Source organism: Mustela erminea, chromosome 5, assembly GCF_009829155.1.
Source record: "Mustela erminea isolate mMusErm1 chromosome 5, mMusErm1.Pri, whole genome shotgun sequence".
Taxonomy (NCBI): Eukaryota; Metazoa; Chordata; class Mammalia; order Carnivora; family Mustelidae; genus Mustela; species Mustela erminea.
Genome location: NC_045618.1, coordinates 75,676,906 through 75,699,385, shown reverse-complemented (window position 1 = coordinate 75,699,385; position 22,480 = coordinate 75,676,906). Strand labels below are relative to the sequence as shown.

The 22,480-nt window shown below is 54.8% G+C and overlaps 2 protein-coding genes across 7 annotated transcripts; one reads left to right on the top strand and one right to left on the bottom strand.

Moving 5' to 3' along the window:
• The first annotated feature begins 725 nt into the window (after positions 1-725).
• On the top strand, positions 726-16,394 carry ADCY4 (adenylate cyclase 4). 5 transcript variants are annotated; one of them, XM_032343950.1, is made up of 26 exons: positions 731-1,502; positions 2,805-3,002; positions 3,089-3,250; positions 3,885-4,034; positions 4,683-4,831; positions 4,910-5,021; positions 5,716-5,843; positions 5,979-6,137; positions 6,396-6,528; positions 6,731-6,904; positions 9,354-9,397; positions 9,523-9,609; positions 9,813-9,882; positions 10,226-10,323; positions 10,994-11,078; positions 11,187-11,324; positions 11,941-12,051; positions 12,312-12,496; positions 12,654-12,738; positions 13,193-13,351; positions 14,635-14,781; positions 15,073-15,180; positions 15,273-15,387; positions 15,717-15,841; positions 15,914-16,103; positions 16,325-16,394. In XM_032343950.1, the coding sequence occupies exons 1-25, from the start codon at positions 1,344-1,346 to the stop codon at positions 16,064-16,066; spliced, it is 3,234 nt and encodes a 1,077-aa protein (XP_032199841.1). In that variant the 5' UTR covers positions 731-1,343; the 3' UTR covers positions 16,067-16,103; positions 16,325-16,394. The 5 variants fall into 5 exon arrangements, with proteins under 5 accessions (XP_032199843.1, XP_032199844.1, XP_032199840.1 ...); XM_032343949.1 differs by having other exon boundaries at positions 730-1,502; positions 15,717-16,103; XM_032343953.1 differs by lacking the exons at positions 15,273-15,387; positions 15,717-15,841; positions 15,914-16,103; positions 16,325-16,394 and having other exon boundaries at positions 728-1,502; positions 14,540-14,781; positions 15,073-15,178.
• Positions 16,395-16,793: 399 nt separating this feature from the next.
• On the bottom strand, positions 16,794-21,583 carry LTB4R (leukotriene B4 receptor). Of its 2 annotated transcripts, XM_032343939.1 has the most exons (3): positions 21,168-21,583; positions 19,757-19,882; positions 16,794-19,152 (listed from the first exon to the last, which is right to left on the bottom strand). In XM_032343939.1, exons 1-3 carry the CDS (start codon positions 21,484-21,486, stop codon positions 18,098-18,100), a joined length of 1,500 nt encoding a protein of 499 aa, XP_032199830.1. In that variant the 5' UTR covers positions 21,487-21,583; the 3' UTR covers positions 16,794-18,097. The 2 variants fall into 2 exon arrangements, with proteins under 2 accessions (XP_032199830.1, XP_032199831.1); XM_032343940.1 differs by lacking the exon at positions 21,168-21,583 and having other exon boundaries at positions 19,757-20,079.
• Positions 21,584-22,480: the final 897 nt, after the last annotated feature.

The following is a 22,480-nucleotide window of genomic DNA, read 5'->3' as shown; positions in this document are numbered from 1 at the left end:
ACCTGTATGGGAGACCGCAGAACTGACACGGAGGGAGGCAGAGGCCCTGCAGTCTAGCTGAGGCCGGAAGCGGGATGCTCAGGGCTGGGGGTGGGCAGGCGTGGCACACCAGGTCAGGGCCCAGCTGGTGGCAGGAAGGAATCTGGGAGGCCTGGCTCCTGGGGCCACTATAATCTCTGGGCGGTGCACTTCCTCTGGATCGGGTGAGACCCCACCCTAAACCCAAAACCTGGGGATAGCCTCACTGCCACGCTTTTCCTCTGGGCTACAGAGAGGCCACAGTGGGGTTCTGGGGAGGGGGCTCTCCCCGGGCATTGGAAGACAGCGGCACATCTTTTGCCTCGCAGTGCCCCCAGCCTCTCAGAGGTCAGCCGGCATACTTATTTCCCTCTACCACAAGCACTCACTACCTACACTCCCAGGCTCCTTGTTTTCCAGGCGGAGCCCTTTGACTCTCAGCTGGGGTCTGGAATGTAAAGCTAAGGTTCCACAGCAGCTGCATCCAGTCAGGAGGGGAGGGGAACAGGCGCACCCCAACCCTCCATTCCAACCTAAATCCTAGCCCCATTCTGCCCAAAATTCTTCCCTACATTCTGGCTAGCCTTCACTCTAGCACTCCATTCTCCCGGTGCCCAAGGGCTCCACGCCCATTTTGACACTTGCTGCTCAGCCCGGCCCAACCCCTCGCCTCTCCCAAGGTTGCATTCGCCTTTCTGGAGGGAGCTGAAAGGCGAAGGCTACGACGGTGTTAGGGGAGACAATGAGGGAGGGAGGAGGCCTGGGGAGTCCGCCTCGGCACGGGAAAGGGCCGGGCAGTCCCGTCGGGGAAGTGGGAGGGGAGCCCCCCTCCCGGCGCCGGGCGGGAAGCGCCTGCTGCCCGGGGCTCTGAGCCACTAGCTTCTCGGCGGTCGATCGGGACTCCACCACCAGCTGTCCTGGGCTCCCTCCTCGGGCCTGGCCCATTCAAGCTGCGGTAGAATCGCGGGCAGTGAGTTTGGGGGGCGGAGGGAGGACCTCGAGGCTCCTTTTCTTCAATCCCAAATCCTGCTTCTCCCGGAGACGAGGCTTTTGCTAGGGCATCTCTGCGGTCTGGGTTTGAGGGGGGAGGAGCGAAAGATGGGGCAGTCTTCTCACAGCCAACTGAGAAAAGGCTGGGAGGCTACAGGAGTGCCTGGCGGATGGGACTGCCGCGAGGCTGGGGAAACGGGGTGGAAGTGGCTTGGACCTAGTGAGAGAGGCACAGCTGGGGTCCGGACCCGCCACAGGCAGTAACGCTACACCTGGTCCTCTTCAGCCCCGGGGTCCGCCCTCTACCACGGCTAGGCACCGGGGCAGGGAGGACCATGGCTCGCCTCTTCAGTCCCCGGCCGCCCCCCAGCGAAGATCTCTTCTACGAGACCTACTACAGCCTGAGCCAGCAGTACCCACTGCTGCTGCTGCTGCTGGTGATCGTGCTCTGCGCGCTCCTGGCGATGCTGGCTGTCGCGTCAGCCAGCGGCAGGGTGAGCGGGGTTGCTTCTGTTGGTGCGGGGCTCCCTCCCGACGGTGGTGGGAGGGTCACCGCCTAGAGGGCGTTTTCTGGGTAGGGACTTTGGGCGGGGTCTTTGCTGGAACCCAGGAGGGAAGGACCGAGCCTTGCTAGAAAATGTAGTGACCCTGGACAAGTCACTGCACCTCTCTGGTCCATAGTTGCTGGGCCGCTGGGAGAAAGCTGAGCCCTGGGTGCTTTTAACTTTTCTCAGGGTACTGACAGACCTTTTGAGCTTCTGTGATCTACTGGTTCTAGAGTGAATTCAACACCGGGTTTTCCAATTTTCCAGAAGGGAAATTACACTGGGCCCCGTGGGAATCCGTTTCCTGGTTTTCTTTCTCTCAGAGGGGCTGTGGGGCAGCTGTACCCATAGGCTCTCAGAAGGCATCCTCCATCCCACTCACATTTAGTCCCCAAATAAAGCCATTTCCAGTTTCTTTATTTTTTCTTTTCTTTTCTTTTTATTTCTTCTTTCTTTTATTTTTCTTTTTTTATTTTTTTTTTTTTTTTTTTTTGAGAAAGGGGGTCTTCGATTCCATTTCTGGAAATATCTTCCTCCAAGTTTTCTTTCCGCTTTTCGGAGGCAAGTTGGGGAAGCCACTAAACTGACCAGTTCTTGCTGGGCCACCTGGAAGTCCAGAATGAGGTGGAGACACAGGAGAGGGACAGGGGCAGGAGGTCCACATCCAGAGGTGGGTGGTGAAAGTGTAGGGCTCCCCCCCTACTCCCCACCTTGCCGAGAGGGAGGTTCCAGGTGCCCCTTGCTGCTAGAGCACTTCTTGGGGCTGGGAGGGGCTGCTCCCAGACCTGTGCTCAGGGCAGGAAATCTCCTTAAGCAAATTGGCCAGATTTGGATACACTCATTCCTAAGTGTTCCATGAGGTAGGATTTTTCACTTGCATGGGGACCCGAGGATGGTATTCTAATTCCGACCTGACAGATAAGAAAACAGGCTCAGAAAGGTCCCGGATTCACAAATGCGCCATAGGGGTAGACTCTGGGTAGATGGCCCAAGCCTTCCCCATCCCGGCTGCCAGTGAGATATTAGGTTGAATCATATGAGACAGCAGGCTCTGTAGATTAAAAACAGATTCTTGGCAACTTCCTATGGTTCAGCCTAATCTGAATGGCCGGCCCAAATGCCCTGTCTCCTTTTCTGTCTTGAGTTAAAGACACTTTCCAGAAGCAGCCTGGGGGGCTCCCTGCTCTTTAGCTTGGAGGAGCTCCCCAACCTCCACACTCCAGTCTTGCCACAAGCACCCCCTCCCCACAGGATCTAGTTTCAGATCCGGGCTTCCTGACCACTGTGCTGTGTGCACTGGGTGGCTTCTCGCTTCTCCTGGGCTTGGCTTCCCGTGAGCAACGACTGCAGCGCTGGACACGTCCCCTGTCGGTCCTCGTGTGGGCAGCGCTACTTGGGCTAGGCCATGGCTTCCTGTTCACTGGGGGCCTGGTGAGCGCCTGGGACCAGGTAAGAGGAGCGGCAGGTGGAGCAGGGAGCAGGAGCACACCCAGGCCAAGAGTAGCCAGCAGCTTCCGGTGCCTCTGCTTCCCCAGGTGTCCTTTTTTCTCTTCATCATCTTCACTGTGTATGCCATGTTGCCCTTGGGCATGCGGGATGCCGCAGCTGCGGGCCTTGCCTCATCACTGTCCCACCTGCTGGTCCTTGGGCTGTACCTTGGGCCTCAGCCTGACTCCCGGCCGCCGCTGCTGCCACAGGTGAGAATGTGCGTAGCACAGGATGCGCCCAGGGGCCCGGCAGCGCGCAGGACTGGTTCTACTGGCCGCTATTGGTTACTCTGAGCATGCGCTGATCTCTCGCCGGGCTGCGACTCCACGGCAGGGCGCCACACTAAGCACAGGATACAGACCCATAGCCCCAGACGGTGCCCTCAGGGAGCTGGTACATCACTGCAGCCAGAAGCTGCAGACACTAGAAGACGCCTCTGGGCCCACGGGGAAGGGACTTCACCAGGGGACCAGAGTTGTGGGGACAGATTTGAATGACAGAACCTTCACAGAGAATGTAAAAATTGGAGCTTGAGTGGTTTTGTGCTCGGGGGCCGCGGAGGGGCTTAGATGGTGGGGTGGTATTCCAGGCAGAGGAAACGTGTGTGCAAGGGTTTCTAGACCTAGGAGGCCTCTTTGGTGCACAACTGAGTCTAGAGCAGGGATACTGGGGCCGGGAAAGCGTCCCCTACGGGCACGGCAGTGTGGCACCGATTGCCTGGAAATACTTAGGTCTCTAACTGTGGAGTCCTACTCAATCCTCTTGGAGAAACTCCAGCTGCACGCGTAACCACTGCCCCACCACCTGCGGCCAGCACCCTCTAAGGCTGATCCTCTCCCCCAGCTGGCAGCAAACGCCGTGCTGTTCTTGTGCGGGAACGTGGCTGGAGCCTATCACAAGGCACTGATGGAGCGTGCGCTGCGCGCCACGTTCCGGGAGGCCCTTCGGTCCCTGCACTCGCGCCGGAGGCTGGACACTGAGAAGAAGCACCAGGTATGCTGGGCCTGGGAGGCTAGGCGGGACCAGGGTTTGAGAAAGGAGTTGTTTATATCACACAAGGGGGCTCCTTTGCAAGGCGAATGACTTTGGGCAAGCTACTTGCCCTTTTCTCTCCTCCTTTGTAAAACGTGGCTACCACCCACCTTGGGGAGTTAAGTCTCAAAAACCCTGAAGCTTGTAAAAGCAGTTTTTCTTTTTAACATTACTCCTTTTTTTTTTTTAAGATTTTATTTATTTGACAGAGAGAGAAAGATCACAAGTAGGCAGAGAGCAGGCAGGGGACAGGGAAGCAGGTTCCCTTCTGAGCAGAAAGCTGGATGCCGGGTCTCGATCCCAGGACCCTCAGAACATGACCAGAGCCGAAGGCAGAGGCTTAACCCACTGAGCCATCCAGGCACCCTGTAAAAGCATTTTTATGATACTAAATGAAGAACTTTAATTCTGGCATTGGTGCTGGGAGTTCAGTCCCTAAAGGTGTATAGTGCAGGATGGGTGCTGAAGCCCAGCTCTATGTGATGGGGAGGACCTGGGGGAGTACTCTGGGGCACACTAGTGGGGCTGGGGAAGTGGGTGAGCTCCTAGATTGTTGGGAGGCTGGCTTTAGGTTGCAAGAAGCTGGTTGTTCATAGTGATCTCCTCTAGGAACACCTACTCTTATCCATCCTTCCTGCCTACTTGGCCCGAGAGATGAAGGCAGAGATCATGGCACGGCTTCAGGCTGGACAGGGGTCACGGCCAGAGAGCACCAACAACTTCCACAGCCTCTATGTCAAGAGGCACCAGGGAGTCAGGTATGAGAGAGGATGGCCAGAGGGGAAGGGGGGATGGGCCGAGATCTTGGCCCCACTGACACCTTCTGCCCTCCCCAGCGTGCTGTATGCTGACATCGTGGGCTTCACACGGCTGGCCAGTGAATGCTCCCCTAAGGAGTTGGTGCTCATGCTCAACGAGCTCTTTGGCAAGTTCGACCAGATTGCGAAGGTCAGAGGGGACCTTCCTCCCTACCCAGGGACCTTCAAATGCCCACCCTGGAGAACCCTTTACAAGGGAAACTCCTGCCACCTATGATCCCAGTCCCATTTCAGAGCCCATGTATTCTAATGGAAGATATCCCAATGGAACTAGGAAATCCTTTCAAACAACCCCAGGTATGGAGCTGCTCACCACACACCTCAAACCTGGAGAGACTTCTCAACAATGCCCCACAAATGCCCCAATGACAACACCCCTAACCATGCTCAAGTCCTCAGTGTAGGGGGTCTCTGGACACTACAACCAAATCTAGAGAGGTTTTCAGATGTTTTAATCTTAGATTTTCCAAGGGAAGTCTCTGCCTCATGCAACATCAGTCCAGGCCAATACTGCCTCCTGTTCAGACCCCAGGGATGCCCCCCAACAAACCTAATCTTGGGTCTCCCCCAGAAAACTGCAGTTTTGAGGCCACACTCATATGCTCAAATTTGAATACACCCTACACGTGCCAAAGCTGGGGGACAGCCACCAACCTCAGCCAGCCCCATATCAAGTTAAGGGAATCCCTAGATCTGACCCAGAGACTTCCAACCTCAGAATTTGTTCAGGAATACCATTTGCTCCCACTTGTCCCAGCCCCCTCGTGCCTCCTCTGACCTCTAACCAGGTGCCCCCCCTCCCTCTGCACACACACACACTCCAGGAGCATGAATGCATGCGGATCAAGATTCTGGGAGACTGTTACTACTGTGTCTCTGGGCTCCCACTTTCTCTGCCCGACCATGCCATCAACTGCGTGCGCATGGGGTTGGACATGTGCCGGGCCATCAGGTCAGCTCAGGTGGGCGGGCAGGAGGGCTACCCAAGGATGGATGTGGGGGAGGAGCAGGCAGGGTACTGGAGGACCTCTTGGAGAGAGGGAGGTGTATGGCAGCGTTCAGACTGTCCCCTGCATACCCTGCTCAGGAAACTCCGCGCAGCCACTGGCGTGGACATCAACATGCGTGTGGGCGTGCATTCGGGCAGCGTGCTCTGCGGAGTCATCGGGCTGCAGAAGTGGCAGTATGACGTCTGGTCCCATGATGTCACGCTGGCCAACCACATGGAGGCGGGTGGCGTGCCAGGGTGAGATGTGGGGCTGCAGGAGGCCACGGGAAGTAGCCACCCGGGCCTCACACGTGCTGCCACCCTATTCATAGTTCCCTAAAATGAGCACAATCCTACCTGGGGCTCAGGGAGATCCTGATGTGCAGGGAGGGGTACTGGGAGACACCTCTGGGAGCACAGGGCCTTGTTTAAAGTCAGACCTCCAGGAAGGACCCTGGGAAAAAATGAGAGGTTTGCAGGCCCTCCCTTCTGACTCTCACTGACCCCTCTTTCCAGACGAGTGCATATTACAGGGGCTACCCTGGCCTTGCTAGCAGGGGCCTACGCTGTGGAGGATGTATCCATGGAACACCGGGACCCATACCTTCGGGAGCTAGGGGAGCCCACCTACCTCGTCATCGATCCCCGGGTAAAAGCCCAGTCTGGACCCCATGGGCTGGCCTGTACTAACCACCCACAGCTGACAGGCCTGATCTCTTCTCCTATGCCAAACATTGAATTCCTGGATTCCAGTGTGTGCATCAGGGGGGTGGAGAGCCAACCTTCTAAGGGGTGTGGGGAAAATGTAGAATGCATTTGTGATCTTGACTCTCAGCTCTCATATGCCCCAGGCTGAGGAGGAGGATGAGAAGGGCACTGCAGGAGGGCTGCTGTCCTCTCTCGAGGGCCCCAAGATGCGTCCATCACTGCTGATGACGCGCTACCTGGAGTCCTGGGGCGCGGCCAAGCCTTTTGCCCACCTGAGCCACCTAGAGAGCCCTGTGTCCACCTCTACCCCTCTCCCAGTAAGTGCACCTCCATCTGAGCCCAATACTTAATAACCCCAACCTCACCGCCCCTCCCGACTTCCCTGTCCTCACCACCAGTGAGTCACTTGATGACATCCCAAGGCCCTGAACTGTCTGGTTGCCCCAGTCCCTGGTTCAGGCCTTTCCTTGCCCTTCCTTCCAAAGAAAGGGCAAAGATCACTGCCCTCTGAGCTCACCTGAGATACAAAATCCTATAGACACTATCTATGTCCATTGTTCCCCAGCCTCCACTCGGGAACCCCCTTCCATCAGTACCACAGAGGTATAGCCCACACTCATCCTGGGTCTGAAGCCAGGGCTTACAGCCATTCCCACTGGGAAATGTCTCTGTCCAACTCCATTCCTGAGATTGGACCCTCTCTTTTCATCCCCACTAGGACTAGGAAGGTGGGGGCAAATCATTTCTTGTCCCACTCTCCAGCATTGTGTGAGGATAAAATGAGGTGACAGTGAAAATCTCACATGGCCTTGAAGGAAGTCATCCTGAGCAGGCAGGGGTCAGGGAGAGAGGGAAGAGAGGACACCAGAGCACGGTGGATTCCTGGTTGATCCTGTGCTTGTCATCAGGATCAACTCATCAGTGACCCTCAGCTCATCGGTGACCCACTAGCTGATGCAGGAGCCTTTATCTCCCCGACTAGCTGGCTCTCAGGGTTGGTGCTTGGTAACAAGTGCCAGAACCCTCTCTTGCAGGGACTGAGGCCGTGTCCCCAAAGGCTTGCCCCAGGAGTAGTTTCCTCAGCCTGCTCTCCTCCACTTCACCTGATCTTCCCCAAACTTTCCCAGCCACCTTTCTGCAGATCTTCTGCTCAGAATCTTCTCTACTGGGTAGACCCAGTTGGGTATGTGGGATGACTTCAGAGTACACTTTCTGTGTTCTATCTCCCCACCCCACCCACCCAGCAGGAAAGCCGGCCAGAGATCAGTGAGCACTGTGGATTGGGGCAGGGGCGGGGGGATCCTTGGCAGCAGTGGTTCAGGAGAATACCTAATACTGAGCCTTAACATACATAGAGTAGGGGAAGGGCCAGAAGGGCTTAGTGGGCAGGAAGGAGAGGAAGAAAGAATCCAAGACCCTTCTGACCCCTGCAGGATGAAGCCCCCCAGGGGGAGATAGAGTAGAGGGCGGGCTTTGATGGGAGCCCAGGGACTGTGAGACAGTGTTGGGTGCAATACCTGTGGTGAAATGCCCCCAGGAACCCACGCCACACCTCCCCAAGACCCCACTAGTGTGTGCAGGCTAAGAAGTGTCAGGGTAGAGAGTTAGGAACCCCTAATTCAAGGGTATCTCCCAAGTCAGGGCTTCACCAGCCCAGAATTTCACTTCCCACCCCCTGAAGAGCCAAGCCCTCAGTCAGATGTTAGAAAACCTGAGAATCACATCAGCTTACCCCTACAATGGGGACCTCTGGGGTGTTGGCGCATGGTTGATACTAGTATATACCATCCATCCATCCATCCATCCATCCATCCATCCATCCTTCCACAGTCTTAAACCACTTACCATATGGCAGGCGCTAAGCTAGTTCTTGAGAAGACAGAAATGAATAAAACATTTTCCCTGCCTTCGAATAACATATAGGCATTGAGCAAGGTAGAGAGGCAGGTGGGTAGTTGGAAAAAGTTAGGCTCAGACCGAGATGCATAGATGGGCTCCTACCTAGAACATCCCTTTTAATCTCCCTTCTCCTCCCCTCTCCCTCTCCTATATGCCAAGTTTGGGTCTGTGGGGACTATGTGGCCCCCTGTGACCCTGCTGCCTTCACTTAAGCCAGGGGAGCAGGAAAGAATGGTCCCCAGACACCTGGCCCTGTGCAGCGGCCGCTGTGCTTCGCTCTCTTTCTTGGGGCTTTACTTGTCTGCTTGCCTTTGATTCTTTGCACACAGCATGCCTTCCTTTTACTGCAGAAAAGAATGACTGTGACCAGGTTTGGGTTTTTCCTTCCTCCTTCCCTTCCTTCTAGGTTTTTTTGTTTTCTGCTCCCACCACGCCCCAGCTCAGCCTGACCACAAGGGAGTCAGAATGTTTGGCATTGTCCCTCAATTTAAACCAACAAGGATCTTTGGGCATGCTGAGGGGATAGGCAAGTCTCCGCCTTTGGGATTTGGTTTGTCCCTAGGAAAGATGACCACCCCTCAAACTTACAGGGTTGTCTCATTAAGTGGTAGAAACTGGGGAAATAAGAGCATAAGAACCCTGGGTGTCTGAAGAGTCCGGAAGAACCTTTAAGGAATAAATGTGGTTTGACCCTTCCCTTAAGGGCAGGTGGGATTTCATGGAAAGAGGAAGTCATCAGAAGCAGGGGAAACACAACAGATGCTCAAGGCCAAGGACGTGTATAGATACGGAATGCCTCACCCTAGAGAGGCTTCAGGGATGCTCAGCATTGCCTGGTCTCCCCGCTTCCCTGTGTTCTCCCAACAGGAGAAGGCCCTTGCCTCCTTCAGCCCCCAGTGGAGCCTGGACCGGTGAGGAGGCCCCAGCATCTCTGTCTGAGTGACCTGCCTCCATCCTCCCTAGGGGGGCTGCTCCTGCTTTGCCCACATGCTGTGGAAGTTCTCCTGTGGTGACAGACTGGGCTCTCACTGTGCAGGAGCCGTACCCCCCGAGGACTAGATGAAGACCTGGATACTGGGGATGCCAAGTTCTTCCAAGTCATCGAACAGCTCAACTCTCAGAAGTATGGAGAACAGAAGGCAGCTGGGAGGGGTGTGGGGCTGGGCCCCCAGGTAGCAAACGGGTGTGTTCCCCTGATGACCCAGCAGGAAGGGAGCAGCTTCTCTGCTCCAGCCCAGGAAAACACACATTTGGCCACCACGGCCCCCCACCCACCTTGCCCTGCCCTTTCCTCTCTGGGGCTCACTGCCCCCCACCTCCCGCCAGACAATGGAAGCAGTCAAAGGACTTCAGCCCACTGACACTGTACTTCAGAGAGAAGGAGCTGGAGAAAGAGGTAGGTGTGGGGGGTGGCAGGGGAGAATTTTCTAGCCTTAGTTCCAAGGCCTTTCTGGCCTTGGAGAGCTGGCAAGCCCCATGGTCATACCTCACCCCTCAGCTCTGCTCAGTTTGTGATTCTAGGTTGAGGGCCTTGTGCCTCTCTCCAAATGGAGGTAACCCTATAGATTGGATTACTAGGTGGGGATGGGAGGGAGGAGGCCGGCTCCTGGGAGAGCTGTAGCAACTACCTGAGACTGAATGGGAGGCTGGGATACCTGCTCCTTGCCTGCAGTGGACACTGCCAAGGTTACCGGCAGCCCTGGTCGCTCCTGCCGCCACACTGACCCCTGTCCTTCCAGTATCGACTCTCTGCCCTCCCCGCCTTCAAATACTATGCAGCCTGCACCTTCCTGGTCTTCCTCTCCAATTTCATCATCCAGATGCTGGTGACCAACAGGTGAGAGCCCCAGGCAAGGGTGGCCCTGAGTCTCAGACACGGACCACCAGGCTCCTGCTGATCCTTGACCCACACTTTCTTCCTTTACCCACTTCCCCTTGGCTTCAGACGCTGAGCCACAGAGGAAGTATGTGTTCTGGGGAAGCAGTGATAATCACAGCCTTCATTTTTACCATCACACATCCTGTGGACTGTCTACGGAATCTGAGCACTTTCACATGCTTATCTCTGGGTCCTGATCACTTTTCCATGAAACAGGTTCTGTTTCATTGAGAAGCCCAAATCTCATAGCAGATGAGCCTAGGAAGCAGGTCCTCATTTTTACCCCATGGCTGGGAGGGGCTGCAAGGACTCGTCCAAAACGCAGCCAGGTGGAAGAGCTTTGGCCTGAAGGCTCAGAGACTGGCTTAATGCAGCCTCAGCCCCTCATGAGCCCCCTGCCGCCTTCCAGTACTGTTCCTGCCCCACCCCACCACCGCCCTACACTCCCTCGGCTTTCCTGGATCATTGGCATGCAATGCCTTTTATCAGCGCAGACCCCAGTGGGGGCCAGTTCAGATCCCCAGGACTGTTCCTCCCCACATCTCCCAGCCAGGGTGCACAGCACCCTCCCAGCACACAGAGCATCTTCTGACCCTTCAAGGCCTCACTCACTCTTGTCTCCCTTTAGGCCCCCAGCTCTGGCCATCACCTATAGCATCACCTTCCTTCTCTTCCTCCTCCTCCTCTTCGTCTGCTTCTCAGAGCACCTGACGGTGAGGTGGGCTTGGGGGGTGGAAGTGGTGAGCTGGGCCCTTACCATGACCTGGCCTGAGGTGGGGTAGCCCAGCCACCTGGCTAAGGTTCTTGTGCTCCTTCCACAGAAGTGTGTCTTGAAAGGCCCCAAGATGCTACACTGGCTTCCCACACTGTCTGGCTTGGTGGCCACACGGCCCGGACTGCGAGTTGCCCTGGGCACTGCCACCATCCTCCTCGTTTTTGTCATGGCTATTACCAGTCTGGTGAGGGCAAGAGGGGGCCCCAGGCAGCCCCATCAGGGCCTTTTGGACCCATAAGAGGCTGAGTGGGGACCCCTGGATTTGGGAGAGCAGCTGCACTGAGGCCAGGGGATTCTGGCAATGTTGGATGCAGTATAAAGAAAAAAATTAATCTGCCACCTGTATAATTGTTCATAACTCTCTGGTGGACATCCTTCCTATCTTTTCTGTGTAGGCAGATACTCGTTGTTTAGCTCACTCACTGTGATATTGTAGCCGAGTCTGGCGGATTTTCCAGAACTTACAGTCACTCCTAGAATTCTATCCCTGAAAGACACCTTAGGAATCATGCCCTAGCCAAGTCGCAGAAGAGGAAGCTGAGGCCCAGAGAGGTTAACTGGCTGGCAAGAGATCACACAGTGGCTCCACTGGCAGACTAGCACTCAGGGCACCCTCTCCTCCCATCCCTGACTGCCCAGCAAGGACCCCAGCGCTAAGGCTCCCTCACCAGCCAGACATGGCAGGATCTACCCCTTTGGAGGAGTCTGGCCCTCATCCTAGGTCAGCCGAAACCCAGCACAAGCCACCACGGGGCCCCAGGAGCCGCCTGCCCACCTCAGCTCTTCACCTCCTTCTGCAGCTCTTCTTACCGGCAGCATCAAACTGCCCTTCCCGGGCTCCCAATGTGTCCTCCGTGGCTTTCAACCTCTCCTGGGAGCTCCCTGGGTCCCTGCCTCTCATCAGTGTCCCGGTGAGTGTTCCTCACAGCCCTGAATCACTTTATCCAGAGCCTGCCTTTGCCCGTCTGCTACCCCTTTAGTTGAAAAACATTCCATCCTGTGAATTGGGATGGATATAAAAGACATTTGGTGTGTGTTTGTGTGTATGACACTCCTTGTCCCCAGATAGGACCTGGGCCCTGGGAGGGGTGGGACAGGAGCCCTGTGATATTGTCCCACCCCGGCATGTGGCATATGCCCCGCCCCTTGACAGCCCCACCCCACCCCACAGTACTCTATGCACTGTTGCGTGCTGGGGTTCCTGTCCTGCTCCCTCTTTCTGCACATGAGCTTTGAGCTGAAGTTGCTGCTGCTCCTGCTGTGGCTGGGAGCCTCCTGCTCCCTCTTCCTGCACTCCCATGCCTGGCTGTCTGACTGCCTTATCGCCCGCCTCTATCCAGATCCCTTGGACTCCAGGTGCGCATCGCCATGGGACAGAGGTGCCCAGAGCTGTCCTCACCTCACTGAGCTGAAAGGGGGAGGGTGGCTAAGGGTTACATGGGCACTGGGGGTAGGGAGGAGGCCATCGGGAAGGGGCAGGGCAAGGGGCAACCCTGATCCATGGCCTCCTCAGGCCAGGGGTGCTGAAGGAGCCCAAACTCATGGGAGCTATCTCCTTCTTCATCTTCTTCTTCACCCTCCTTGTCCTGGCTCGGCAGGTAAGTCACCCAGCTCAACCCACCAGAGCTTCCCTTTAAAGGGGGAAGCGGGGTCCCCTTATTTGTGACTTGGTCTCTCTCACCCTTTCCCTCAATCTTACATCTTCAGGGTTGAGCCCAAATAGTGTGTCCACCGGAAGCTTCTAAGTGAACCTTCCTGCTCCCTTTCTTTCTCCTTCACTCCCCAAGGGAGGTGCCCTCAAATTCTCCCTCCCTCGTCCCTCCCACCTCAAGTCCAGGAAAACCACCCATGAGAAAAAATCTGCTGCCAAGTCTGTCTGGTTTGAATCTAGTTCCAAGGTAGCCTCCCCAGGGTAGTTGGCCCTTAGGCCTTCTCTCTAGACTGGGGAGTGGTATGGTTTGAGGCATCATGGAGTGGGTTGGGGGTGAACACTCAGGAGCTGAGGCTCCCCCTGCACTGTGTCTCCACTTGGGCCCCTGGTGACCTTGCCAGAACGAGTATTACTGCCGCCTGGACTTTCTGTGGAAGAAGAAGCTGCGGCAGGAGCAGGAGGAGACAGAGACAATGGAGAACCTGACTCGGCTTCTGCTGGAGAATGTGCTCCCCGCACACGTGGCCCCCCAGTTCATCGGCCAGAACCGGCGCAATGAGGTGACTCCCACCCCTGACTCCTGAGCCCCAGATGCCACAGGGACTAATTTTGGATGAATATCTTGGCCCTCAGCCCATCATCTCTGGACTCCTCCATATTGGGTTGGGTGGCCGCTCAGTCCCTGTCCCTATCAGGTAGATGCCTCTGTTTTCATAAGCTCTTAGGCTTAGTCTGCTGAGCACATAACTTCTGCATTCCAAGTACTTACTTAGAAGGGTGCTTCTCCAACTCATGGCCACTCCATACCTTCCAGAAGCTTCTTCGAGTGTTGATGGGAGATGTATGGAGAACATACACCCAGCCCTCTGGACCTGCACTATCCAGGATGGTAGCCAGTAGCCATGTGGGGCCATTTACATTTAAATTAATTAAAATGGAACATTCAGGGTCTCAGTCTCACTGGCCACATTTCAAGTGTCTAAGAGCTGCTTATGGCCAGTGGCAACCATATCAGACATCACATACTCAGAACTTTCCAACCACAGGAATTTCCATTGGTAGATGTTAATCTTCATCCTCAAATGCTCTCTAGTCAGACCATCAGAGAAGGTCACCCACATATTAGTGCCATTTTGTCTGTACTGCCTGAACTTATCCCTGTCTGCTATGGAGATACTGTTGGCCTGTCTTGAGGAATGTTAAAAGAAGCAGGTCAGGGTCTATTCACAGCTTTATGTCCCCACCAGTTGCTCTCTGCACTCAAGGTTGGCAGTAGATCTACTTCCGCTGGTTTCTACTCTTATTTATACTGGGACTCTTGTAATTGTTCCTGTTTCTGTCTTCACACGGGCTGCTAGAAAGCCCAGAGCCAGAACCTAGGACTGACAAGGACTTTGTGTCACCCCTTTTATGAACCAACTTCAAATAGGATTCCATCTTTCCTGTCTTACTTTTATTTTTCCTTTGTCATATTTCCCCTATTATTTTATCTTCCATATTGAAGCTATCTTTGTAAACTGAGTTAACTGGCTTAACACCCATTAGCAGTAAGATAGGACAGAAAGACAGTTCCCACTAATATGATCCCAGTTCTTAAAGAGACGCCTCTCACATTGCTATGAGGTGACCCTGACTCCAAACCCCTATCTCTCCTGGAATCATAATGAGACCCAATCTTTGACTACCGAGTCACACATCCAGGTAACCTGGCCCTACCCTCTCCCTCCTTTCCAATCCTTCTTAAATAGAGGAGTAAGAGTATGGACACAGGGAAGGTGGCCCATGCAGACCCACGGGGGAAAGAACGTGGCTTGCTCCCTCATCCCAGCCTCCCACCCTCCAGGACCTCTACCACCAATCCTACGAGTGTGTCTGTGTCCTGTTCGCCTCAGTTCCAGACTTTAAGGAATTTTACTCTGAATCCAACATCAACCACGAGGGTCTAGAGTGTCTGCGGCTGCTCAATGAGATCATTGCAGATTTTGATGAGGTGACAGCTCCAAGGGTCCCCCAGGCCCTTTGTCCTGGATGCTAGAATTTCCCACCAGTCCCTCCTGCTCACTTCTCTCCGGCCAGGGGCCCATGCTCCTCTCCCTGGCTCTGCCGCTCCTCCTCTGATCCCCAGCTCTCCAGCAATTCTTCCCATGATTCATTCTCCCTCCTGCCATACTCCCTGACCCCACAACCTGGTCCTTTGTCTCTAAAGGCCTGGGGCTGGGCTTCTGAGATGGAGGAGGGAGGGAGTAAGAAAGACTGGGGACACAACCTCCTTTCTGTACAGCTGCTCTCAAAGCCCAAGTTTAGTGGGGTAGAGAAGATCAAAACCATCGGCAGCACCTACATGGCAGCCACAGGCTTAAACGCCACCTCTGGACAGGACACACAGCAGGTACAACCTCCCTTCCTCGTCTACCAGCCCCCCTCTGGGCTTGCACTGCTGGGCCCTCACTGCCCCATCCTGGTGGACCGGCCCATTGCTAGGATGCTGAGCGAAGTTGCAGCCACCTGGGCACCATGGTGGAGTTTGCAGTGGCCCTTGGATCAAAGCTGGATGTCATCAATAAGCACTCATTCAACAACTTCCGCCTGCGTGTGGGTGAGGGCCCTCTCTTGCTGGGCCAGTCTGGAACTTCCTCTTCACCTTCTTAGGCTCTTCCTCCCCCAAGTCGTTTGTTAGCTACTCTCCAGCTCCTCCCTGGACCCCCTCCAGCCTCATCCCTGGAGGCAGAGCATGAAGCTGCTGGGCCAGGATCTCTGGGGCTCAGCTACCCCTTCCCTAAGCCACACCCCTCCTGACCCATTCTCCTTTCTTCTAAGATCTCCAGGTCCTTCACCATAAGTCCTGGAGCTTCCTCCTCCTCTCTCCCTCCTCAAATCTTCCCCCCACCACCTCCCAGGGCCCCTCTTTACCATACCTCTTGTCAGGGTTGAACCACGGACCTGTAGTTGCTGGAGTGATTGGGGCCCAGAAGCCTCAGTATGACATCTGGGGCAACACGGTGAACGTTGCGAGCCGCATGGAGAGTACAGGAGTCCTGGGCAAGATCCAAGTGAGGAGGCACGGGGTTGGGAAGGGGATAGGGCCACCCCCACATTCCAGGCTCACACCCTTTCAATCACAGGTGACTGAAGAGACAGCCCGGGTGTTGCAGTCCTTAGGCTATACCTGCTACAGCCGGGGCATCATCAAGGTCAAAGGCAAAGGGCAGCTCTGCACCTACTTCCTGAACACAGATTTGACACGAACTGGCCCTCCCTCAGCCACCCTAGCCTAAGACCCCCACCCATCCTCTCTATTCTAAGATCTTCAATAAAAGACTCCGGGGGGGTGCCTGGGTGGCTCAGTGGGTTAAAGCCTCTGCCTTCGGCTCAGGTCATGATCCCAGGGTCCTGGGATCGAGGCCCGCATCGGGCTCTCTGCTCAGCTGGGAGCCTGCTTCCTCCTCTCTCTCTGCCTACTTCTCTGCCTACTTGTGATCTCTGTCTGTTAAATAAATAAATAAAAATCTTAAAAAAGAAAAAAAGAAAAAGAAAAAAAGACTCCGGGGGCACCTGGCTGGCTCAGTAGGTTGAGTGCCTGACTCTTGATCTCGGCTCAGGTCTATCTCAAGGTGGTGAGACTGAGCCCCACATTGGGCTCAGCACTGAGTATGGATCCTGTTTAAGATTCTCTCTCCCTCTCCCTCTGCCCCTTCTTTCTCTCCTCTATCTATTAAAAAAGAAGCAGAAGCAGCAGCAGCTCCTGGTATAGCTACAGAACACCTCCTTGCCTCTCAGCAGGATGCTTCTTCCCAAGCTAAACTGAGTGTCCATACACAAGTATGATCATGAGTGTATTAGAAAGGAGTAATTCTTCGCAAGCTCAGGAAGAGGACTGCCTCAGCCTCCCAGCCTGATTCCAGCATTTTGTACACCTCAGAAGCATAAAGAATTTTAGCCACATGGCTCAAAATAAGGATTTGACTATTCCTGTTTCCCATCCACAAATATTGGCTAGGAAAATGTCATTTGACCTTTATTCATTCAATAAACACTAAATAAGCATCTATTCTGTGCTTCCAAGGCAGCATGGGCACTAGAGTCCTGGGAAATGATCTGTTGGGTCCCTCCCTGTTGTCAAATTGACCCATGCTTTCCAGCCAAGACCTGTAGACAGTTTGGGGCTTCTCTTGTTCTCAGGTCCCTCAGATACCCTCTTGCTTCCTTCAGCAGGTGCTGATTTAGATGGGTCCTGAAGCATCCCTGGTTCATTGCTCCTTGCTCATATTTGGAGTCTGTGAGCAATATCTTGACACCCTAGGTTTGTTACACGTGGATTCTTGGTTTTTCTCCTAGTTGCTCTTTCTTTACAGGAGAGATTACGAAAGTACACTGCTGCCACTTCTTCTACCATCTTCCTAAAATGCAGTTGGACCAGAACCAGTCTCAGGCTCTCTAAAACAACAGTCATCCCTCAGAAAGAAAGACTTAACTCTTTCACTTACAGGAATCTTAATTTCCTAAGAATGACCAGGGTTACAGAGGGCATGAGAGTGTATTTTGGGTACTGGCAGAAAGCTGATGTGCAGAATTCCACGGACTGAGATCTGATGAGTTTGTTTTCAAGTGAAACCTCTTTGGAAAATGGAGGAAAGTCCCTTAGAACATTGCACACTGAAAGGACAAAGATGAGTAGCAGGAAGTTGGAGTCATGGTAACAGTGATACCCATCACAAGCTTCAGGGTAGAAGTCCCACAGCAGTGCTAAGTGTACTTAGAACATCCGCTGATTCAAGGAGTCTGGAGTGATAGGCCCTCATGGGTGGTCTTCCTTGGTCAGCTCCTTCAAGGGTCTGTAGCCCTGTCTTGTTCTAAGTATGATCTGCAGCGCTTCAGAATGGGGGAGGAGAGGGGATTCTGGTTTCTGTGCCTTTGTGTCCCTTTCCAAACTGAAAATCACGGGAAACTAAAGGATGTGCCTCTTACCTGTTGAGAAGGACCCCCTCCGCTAAGAGTGCCAGGAGCATCCCTCTTGCCCCTAATGCACGTGCCCCACACAGGGCTGACCCAACGTGATACCAGTTTTAATCTAAAAGCTGCTCCAGGCTATCACTTTGCCCTTACTTGCCCTGCCCCGCCCCACTCCTCCCCGCCCCTCCCCTCCCTCGTCTTCCGCTCCACCCCACTCCTGTTCTATTCCTCCTCCTCCTCGAGGTAAACTGGGTCAGGCCAATGTGGGGAACATTCTGCCACGAGGACCGCCAGCGTCCTTCTACCAGCAGTAGCACCACCACCACCAGCAACCCCCAGGGCTAGTTCAGTTCGTTTCACTGGAGAGCGTCGATGGAGTCGGCGAGGCTCCCGGAGGGGCCAGCCTCGGAAGGCGCGGGGGCGCCCCTCACCGTCTGGCCGAGGGTGCCCCCGCGGCGGGTGCTGGACGCCTCAGAGCCGGTGCCCTCCAACAGCTTGGCGACGAAGCCCACGCCGGCCGAGCGCAGAAGGCCGCCGCCGGCGCACGCGTACAGCACAGGGTTCACGCTACTGCTCAGGAAAGCCAACGCGATGAACACGTGGCGCGCCAGTAACAGCGGGTCTCCCATGGGCGCAGCGCCCCTGCCGGCCAGCACCCGGCCCGCGTCGACTAGGTTCACCAGGTGGTAGGGCAGCCAGAAGGCGGCGAAGGCCAGGATGATGAGCACCACCAGGCGGCCGGTGCGGCGGCTGCGGCGGAAGCGCCGGGCCTGCAGCCGGCGCCTGATGTCCGAATAGCTGGCCACCACCACCAGGAAGGGCAGCAGGAAGCCGGTGAGGGCCTCAAAGAGCAGATGGAATGCTTTGGCTCGCTTGCTGGAGTACGTTAGGAGGCAGCCGGTCTGGTTGTCCTGTCTCAAGTCCACGTTGCGGTACATGATGACAGGTATGGCCAGCAGAAAGGACATCACCCAGATGCTTGCTAGCACCCACCAGGCAACGGCCTTGGTACGAAATTTCTGGGACACGAAGGGGAGGGCGACTGCCAGCGAGCGGTCCAGACTCATAGCCGTGATCAGCAGGACGCTGGCGTACATGCTGACTCCACAGGTATAGTGAAACAGGCGGCAGCCAAACAGTCCAAAACCCCAGGCGCCCTGGGCCACAGAGTAGAGGAAAAAGGGGGCGGTAAGCAATACAGCCAAGTCTGCCAAGGCCAGGTTCAGCACCAACAAGGCAGTGACAGAGCGCTTCCGCATCTTTACCAGGATGCTCCACACCACAAAGCTGTTGCCGGGAAGCCCCACAGCCAGCGCCACTGACAGTAGGATGATAGTCAACGGAATGATGAACATGACCCCTAGTGAGGAGGTACTGCCCAAGATGTAGGGTCTGTGGCCACTGCGAGGACCTGGAGGGTGAGGGTGAACACAGGCATGAGGGTAGGGGACCAACGTTTCCTGACGCCTAGCCTGAGTACTCTAGTCCATCTCCAAGATCAGCATTGGCAGATGCACCTCTGCGATATATTGCCTTCAGCACTTCATCAGTGGACCTGTCTTCAGGGGACCTGGCAGAGCACAAAGACTGGTTTTCTAACTGGATCATGGGGCTCCTTCCTGCCCACAGACCCAATTGCAAAATATGGAGCAACAGCAGCAGCAGTACTTTCATACCCTTTCTGCCTCCTTCCTTTCCGAGACCCAGAACCACATGGGGGAGGGGGACCTTCCTTACCAAAGCTGCACCCCTCAAAAGCCTAATTTCTCTGTCACGTGCCAGGCCCTTAGCCCCCTCAGTCCCACTGACTTCCTCCAGTCACTGACCAGCTCTCTCCGGAGCTGCCCAGGGCCCACCAGGAAGAACAAGGATGGGGAGGAGTCTGAGGCTACAAGACAAGAACAAGTCCTCCCCCGTCCTTTTAACCACTGCTCAGGCCTTCTTTGGAAATTCCTTTGCACCTTCTCTCACGGTTGTATCCTGCCTCATAACTCCCCTACTCCTAGGATACTTACTTCCAGGCTTTGCCGGGTACCGGTGGGAAGCTGGTGCCAGTCTCAAGACCAGGGCAGAGTGGTGTAGTCTATTCCCAGACCTGCCCCTGTTCCAGGGTCCCGAGCCCCAGGTCTGGTTGCTGTCGTCTAAGTCCGCCAGAGAGGAAGTACCAAGAAGCAGAGGAGGGGGAAGACACATCATGCTGAGGGTGGGGCTGAAAGTCCTAGCCCTCCCTTCACTCTGGGGTGGGGGAGAATAGTCTTTGTGTTCCAGAAGAGCCTAGCAGGGAGGAAGACTCCTCAGGGGTGGGACCAGATGAGAAGAGCCCAGGAAGGTGCAGTGAGAGGAAAGGAGTGAGGGGAGTGAGTAGGCTGGGGTGTGGCCTCAGATGCAGGTCTAGACTGGAGAGTTGGATAGAGTACTAAACTGTCATACAGGAGAAGGAGGGAGGGACGCCAAAGAAGGGAAATGGGCTCAGATTGAGAGGCCAGAATATGGTTATCTTTATTTATTTATTTATTAAAGATTTTATTTATTTATTTGGTAGAGATTACAAGTAGTCAGAGAGGCAGGCAGGAGGAAGCAGGCTCCCCGCTGAGCAGAGAGCCTGATGTGGGGCTTGATCCAGGACCCTGAGACCATGACCTGAGCTGAAGGCAGAGGTTTTAACCCACTGAGCCACCCAGGTGCCCCTATGGGTATCTTTATACCACTGTGTAAATAATGTAGATTTTTAGATTAATAGGAAGTGTAGGTTAGACCTGTGGCTAAGTTATGGGTTAGGGTTTAGGTAACATCAGGGCTTAAAGAGGACGGCATCCTGTCTTTGGCTTGGGTTCAAGTTGGAGGGGGAGGGCCCTCCTCCAGCACCTGCATCTATTCCCTCATTTAAAGCGGTTGCTTCAGCTCTAGGTCAGTCAGTTCTCCCTTCCCTTTGGCAAAAGCTGAAGTCCAAAGGATCTCCTTAGTATCCCACAGAATTTCAGTTTCTGCCTCCTTCCCCAGCCACTTGCCTTGCACTTGCCCATGTGGCTTCCCTGCCACATGAATCTGGATTTAAGATCTGGGCACTGGTCAAAGAGGTCAGCAGCACCTCTTTCCTACCTTCCCATAGTTGGCTGTCAGGTCCCACCTTAGACACACAGAAAAAGTAGAGGCTGAGCACAAGGAGAGGAGGTAGCGGCAGTGATGCCTCATACCTGCCCTGCCAGGACGGGAAACCAGGAATGTGCAAGGAAGAAAAGCCCCCCCAAATAGTAACTCTTCTCCCTTCCTGGAGGGAAAGCAGTCTCCCGCTTTGACCTCTCCTGCAGGGGCTAATATCCGAAACATCTTTCCTTCAATCTGACTGTGAGACTTCCTGCTTCCCTGCCAACTCTGTCACTTGTCAGGAAAGATGCGGCCTGTGATGGTGGTCATGGAGGTCCTTACCCTTCGCAGCATGCCCACTTTCTCTGCTTTGAGGAAAGCCCGGTGCAGAGCCGACCCAGTAGCTGTGAGGCAGAGGATGTGATGCAAAGAAATGGGCTGAAACCGCAGCAGGAAGGCAGGGTTGAGGAAGGGCCTTCTGACCACAGTTGTGAGACGGGGACTTTGGAAGAGAGGAAGTTAGGGAGCCTCTGCCTCCGCACATGAGAGCCAGAAGAAGCCCCTGCTGTCTGTGTCTGGGGAGGTTCTGACTCAGGGCTCCAGGGTCAACCAGAGGCTCCATCTGATAGAAGCTGGGCTGTCTTTGCTTCCTGTCCCACATTACTCCCCACCTCCATGTCTCTCAATGGCCTTTCTTTCTCCACCCCAGACTAGTTTTTCTAAGCGCACTTCCTGACCCCCAAATCCAGAGCTCCACGCCGCCCCAGTTTGAGTGGCCCTGGCATGACCCTGAGGACTGAATTTCCTTAGCTATTTCTTGGCCTCTGCCTGGGTGGTGTAAACAGTCACTAAAGCAGAACCTGGGGTGACGGTCCGAGGCAGCACTTAGGTAACCAGCCAGTGATGTTTGCCAGGGACTGAGGGGACTGGGACAAGAGGCTTTCAACACTAAAACTGGGAAAGTCTTGGGCTAACCAGATGAGATGGTCAATCTAGTGACCACATGTGTGTGCACGTGGACACCCTCTAAAAATGAATCCTATCCTACCTCCCCAAACCCCAAAGCGTCTGGATCCAAAATAGCTTCAGGACCTAGAGATGGAAAGACTCCCAAAGATGGGGTCCAAGAAGTATTGGAGAGTGCTGAGTTCTTGGGGGAGTCAAGATTTAGCAGAGAGAAAAAGGAGACAAAGGAGGGGGGTGCCTCCTTGAAAAATTCTTCCTGTCCTCCAGCCATCCACACCATTCCCCATACCTGCTCAGCCCCAGGCCCCAAACGTCCCCAGGGTGAGCATGTGTAGGCTCCTGGGGTCCTTTTTGAGTCAGGTGACCTTTGGGGGAAGAATCAGATTCAGAGGGGAAGACAAATATGACACCCAGGGCTCCTTCCCCACTGTATTAGCCACAAGACGGGAAAACTTTCCTTCCAAGCCCCACGGATGGTCTTTCTTCTTCCAGAGCCAGGTTTTTCTCCCCTCAACTCTTTCAGATCCCAGAGAATGGATGCCGTCCCCATGTGTCATTCAACTACCCATAGCTTTCCTTTTTTTCTTCCTTTATTTCCAGAGTGGTTCAATGGGTTGGCCTGGGGGAACTAGACCACCTGGGCTGGGGAGGACAAGTCAAGATGCCACTGAAGGCTGGCAGTGCCCAGC

Coding starts and splice junctions, on each gene's coding strand:
- LTB4R (XM_032343939.1), bottom strand. CDS start 21,486: ATGTGGGACAGGAAGCAAAGACAGCCCAGCTTCTATCAGATGGAGCCT. Junction 19,883..21,167: donor AAGTGGGCATGCTGCGAAGG/GTAAGGACCTCC, acceptor TGGCGGACTTAG/ACGACAGCAACCAGACCTGG. Junction 19,153..19,756: donor GTACCCGGCAAAGCCTGGAA/GTAAGTATCCTA, acceptor CTCACCCTCCAG/GTCCTCGCAGTGGCCACAGA.
- ADCY4 (XM_032343949.1), top strand. CDS start 1,344: ATGGCTCGCCTCTTCAGTCCCCGGCCGCCCCCCAGCGAAGATCTCTTC. Junction 3,003..3,088: donor TGGTGAGCGCCTGGGACCAG/GTAAGAGGAGCG, acceptor CTGCTTCCCCAG/GTGTCCTTTTTTCTCTTCAT. Junction 13,352..14,634: donor GCCAGAACCGGCGCAATGAG/GTGACTCCCACC, acceptor CCCACCCTCCAG/GACCTCTACCACCAATCCTA.